The sequence below is a fragment of the Notothenia coriiceps genome, unplaced genomic scaffold (assembly GCF_000735185.1).
Source record: "Notothenia coriiceps isolate Sejong01 unplaced genomic scaffold, NC01 NC01_scaffold00034086, whole genome shotgun sequence".
Classification (NCBI taxonomy): domain Eukaryota; kingdom Metazoa; phylum Chordata; class Actinopteri; order Perciformes; family Nototheniidae; genus Notothenia; species Notothenia coriiceps.
In genome coordinates, this window is record NW_011366787.1 from 17599 (window position 1) to 21692 (window position 4094).

The 4094-nt window shown below is 46.0% G+C and overlaps 1 protein-coding gene across 1 annotated transcript in view; it reads left to right on the forward strand.

Moving 5' to 3' along the window:
• LOC104961947 (mitofusin-2-like) overlaps positions 1-3555 on the forward strand; it is a gene marked incomplete at its 3' end in the record, with an annotated part of 20091 nt that extends 16536 nt beyond the window's left edge. The window contains exons 5-6 of the mRNA XM_010790309.1: positions 363-367; positions 3543-3555. Coding sequence (XP_010788611.1) covers positions 363-367; positions 3543-3555 — 18 coding nt within the window. The remainder of the gene's footprint in view (positions 1-362; positions 368-3542) is intronic.
• Between the last annotated feature and the right edge of the window lie 539 nt (positions 3556-4094).

The following is a 4094-nucleotide window of genomic DNA, read 5'->3' on the forward strand; positions in this document are numbered from 1 at the left end:
CCCCCCCCCCCCCCGCGCGGTGGTTTTGAAATGCTCCCGATTTCTGAGGTCTCAAGGTTGGCAAGTATACTGTGGACACATTCTGAGATTGAAACCATGAAAGATGCTACAACTAACTTCACAGATCTGCAGATGAGATCAAGATGAAGGTAGAAATCAAGCTAGGGAGTGGTCGGAGAAAGGGGGCGCAAACGGGCCATTGGCCTCCCCCCACTTTAAATGAATGTAGAGTTGGAAGATGTTTGTGGTCTGAGCAGGGGAGTCAGAAGTAGGGGGAAAGGAAGTATATATAGAAATGTTATTTATTGGGATAAACCCCTGGAGATGCACCATCTCGTTTTCAAGGGGGTCCCGACAATAGCAACAACTTACAAACATACATAAACAAAAAGACAAAAAGCAAAACATGACAAACAAGACAAACCACGTACAGTCTGTTAAGTAAAATTCAAGTGGGGAAGGGGGCCATTGGCCCTCCCTCTTTACGCCTCAAATGGCTTTTGCTTCGGGTGTGTTCTTATGTGTTCTTATGGACTCTAGTTTTTTCTAAATGTTTTTGTAAAGAAGTGAAAATGATGTTGTTCAGAGCAGGCCTGACTTGTGGTGCATCGGATGAAACGTTTCATGGCTCGGTCACCCAGATCGATTAAGTGAGACCAATGGACACACTGCGTGGTGAATGTGTGCTGCTACTTTCATGTGGCTCACAAAGACTCTTGTCTTTTATTTTATTTGTGAAGGCACATCTGATATAACTGATGCATACAAACCAAGCAGCCCATCACATGATGTGGAGCATACAATGCATGTGAGTGGAGGACACTAAGCAGCCACTCTGCACTGCTGGTTTGTTAGAATACCTGAGTACTCTAAAAAGTAATTATTCATTATGCCTGGAGTCCCAGAGATTAATAATTATTTAATATAGCGCTAAAAAAGAGAATTGAACCGGATCCTCCGCAGTGGGTACTGAGCCCGGGACATGGGCCGCAGCTGGGGGAGCTCTCTGGCCCGTAGGTGGAGTTTAGAAGGGGATTATCTGATGGGTCTGGTCAGTGAAGGTAACATTTGATGTGTTCTCTGGAGTGGTACTCATGAGAAGTTGTGTACATACTGTAGTTTATGGGGACGTGAGTCATAGAGCCAAATAGCATGGTTTGGAATATGAAATACAGCATGTATACGTGTTTTTTATTTTTTAGTCTGGACAGACAGACAGCAGGCTGAAGATGACTCTCACGCTCAAATCTGATACAATAAATGTATTAATAATAAATCAAACTAAATAAGATCATTTGGATGCCGTCTAATTGGAATGAGTATACTTTCAATAGAGCACAGAGGATGAATTGAAGAGCTGCTCCCAGGCCTGCAGGAAGGTCACCTCCAAAAGTTTTACTCTGCTGCAGCATGAGTTCTCGTCAGGAACCCTTTCCTCACATCCGGGGAGATATTAAACGGCTTGAGAGACAACTCTTGATTCTTTCATTTGTATCTAGATGAGTGTACTTGTTCTAAGGAATCCTAAAACATATAGCCTTCTGTAAAGATTATGGCACCAATATCTGCAAAATCTAAACACATTTTCATTTCATGAAAACATTTATCTTCAATCTTTCATGGTTTAATCAAGCAGTTCTGTTCTAGTTCTATTTGATCCTTTCTGACAGCCAGAGGCCGTGCAGTCCACTAGACCAGTCCTTTTCAAGTTCTTGCTTACACAGCTCAATACTGTGTTACACCGATCTGTCATTGTTCAAATCCAAAATCAAAGGAGGAGTCAAGACTTTGGTTCCTCGGGACCGTGTAGAAGCTTAGAAGCTGCAGCCTGCACACTGTGCTCAGATCCGCCTTTGTCTGTTACTGTGGTCTCCATGTTGTGGGTGAGCCTTAGAGGGAAGACCTGGGACAGTATTTGTGGCTGCCATCAGAGCGTTCCCCTGCCCCTTTTCCAGAAACTTCAGTGTGAAGGTTGCCTTTGACCGAGTTCCTCTGCTTCATCTTTACTCAGGACTCAGAGGTTAAAGGTCAACCAACGCAATCCCTCTGAAGGTCCGAAAGGATGATTAAGTATTTACAGTAGCTGGAAATATGGATCAGCTCAAGAGATCTCAGTCATTGAGTCGTGAGATACCAAGAAGATTACCAAGTACTGAACTTCTTCCTGGCGCTGTGCATCAGAGGCCACAGGCGATGTCATAGACACGGGCTGTCGTACACTGCACACTTCTGATTTGATTCATGTGAGAAAAAGCAGAAAAGAGCCAAAGACAGCTTGAAGTTTCATAAGAAGCATGCATAAAAAAGTATTAAAGACAAAAAGATTTTAATAAAATAAGTTACACAATTTACAAAATACACATCCTGTAACAGTTCTTAGGATTTAGCAGCCAGGTGTATATTACACAGTTATTAACAGCATATACATATATTGCACATAGTTGGTTGCTATTTAACAGCAAGAGGTGTTATAGTCTGTGTTGTGGTGTGTGTAGGAGGGTCTACTAGGGGCTTTGCTGGTTGTAAAGTCTCTCCGTGAGACAGGTGGGGTGCAGCAGCCTGTGTCACTGAAGGAGCTGCACAGTGAGGACAGGGTGTCCTGGAGGGGGGGGGGAAGACACATTGTCCAGCAGAGAGGACAGCTTGGCTGTCATTCTCCTCTCTCCCACCACCTCCACAGTGAGGACTCCTGTCTCCCACCTCCTCCACAGTGAGGACTTCTGTCTCCCACCACCTCCACAGTGTCCAGATGACTCCCCAGGACAGAGCTGGCCTTCCTTACCATTCTGTTCAGTCTCTTCCTGTCAGCAGCCGAGATGCTACTGCCCCAGCAGGCCACACCATAGAAAATGGCTGATGCCACAACAGAGTCAAAGAAGGTCTGAAGGAGTGCCCCCTGCACCCCGAAAGACCTCAGTCTCCTCAGCAGAAAGAGTCTGCTATGTCCCTTCTTGTACAGAGCAGCAGAATTATCAGTCCGGTCCAGTTTATTGTTCAGATGAACACCCAGGTATTTGTAAGATTTCACAATCTCAATGTCTGCTCCCTGGATGTTCACTGGTGTCGGGGGGGAGTGTTGGCGCCGTCTGAAATCCACCACCAGCTCCTTGGTCTTCGCTGCGTTCAGCTGAAGGAGGTTCCTCTGGCACCAGAGGGTGAAGTCCTGCGTCAGCTGCAGTAGGGGAGAAGGGGGTAAGTTCAAGGCCGGATTAGTACCTCCAGGGGCCCCTGGGCACTCATGCCCCCCCCAACCCACGTACCAACAAGTAGCACCACGCTTACCCAATCCTACCAACATGACCAATATTTAGAATTTTCAGTCAATCTGGCATGTCAAATCGCCCACCTATTTGTCAAAAGCAGGGACGGAGCTACATAGTTCAACCAAAGTAGCTCAAGCCTTTTGCTTTCAGTCAAAAATCACAAGACAAAGATACAATGGATAAGATCTCAATACAGTGTATGGCTCAAGAACATGGGCGGACTGGCCATCTGTAGAATCTGGAGAACCACAGAATGGCCGGTCGTCAAGGGCCGTTGACGGCCGGCTGGCCCGTTAAACATTTTTTGTTTAACGTCATCATTTAAGTTGCGCTGACGGCCGACCGAGGGCGACAGCGGACGCTAATGCAGTTGTGTGGTTCTTATCTGTCAAATAATCACACACGAAGAAGAAAAAAGACCGGCCAAACGAAAGAGAAGGGATTAGACGCCGCGGCAGACAGGGAGAATGAAAAAACATGGAGAAAAATCAAAGAAAACGAAAAGAAAAAGGTGGGGCCGAGAAGGCAAGAGAAAAAAAGGTGAAGTCACTCGCAGGTGAAGCATATAAATGTCGCAAATTGACAGACCTTTTTGGCAGCAGCGCTGCTACAAGCACTATCAGCAGCAGCTTAGAACAAGTGCAAGATGATGAAGAGAATGTTGAGGGTGCGAATTCAGATTGAGCCAGCCTCCTGCGTTCATGATGACGTACAGACTTGAGTTGGTGGAAGAACCAGCTCAACTGGCACATACAAGTGCAGGACAAGAGCAAGAGGTGGGTGAGAATTATCCCTTGAACTCAGTAGCGTTTTCTCCTGGAGGCAAAGGGA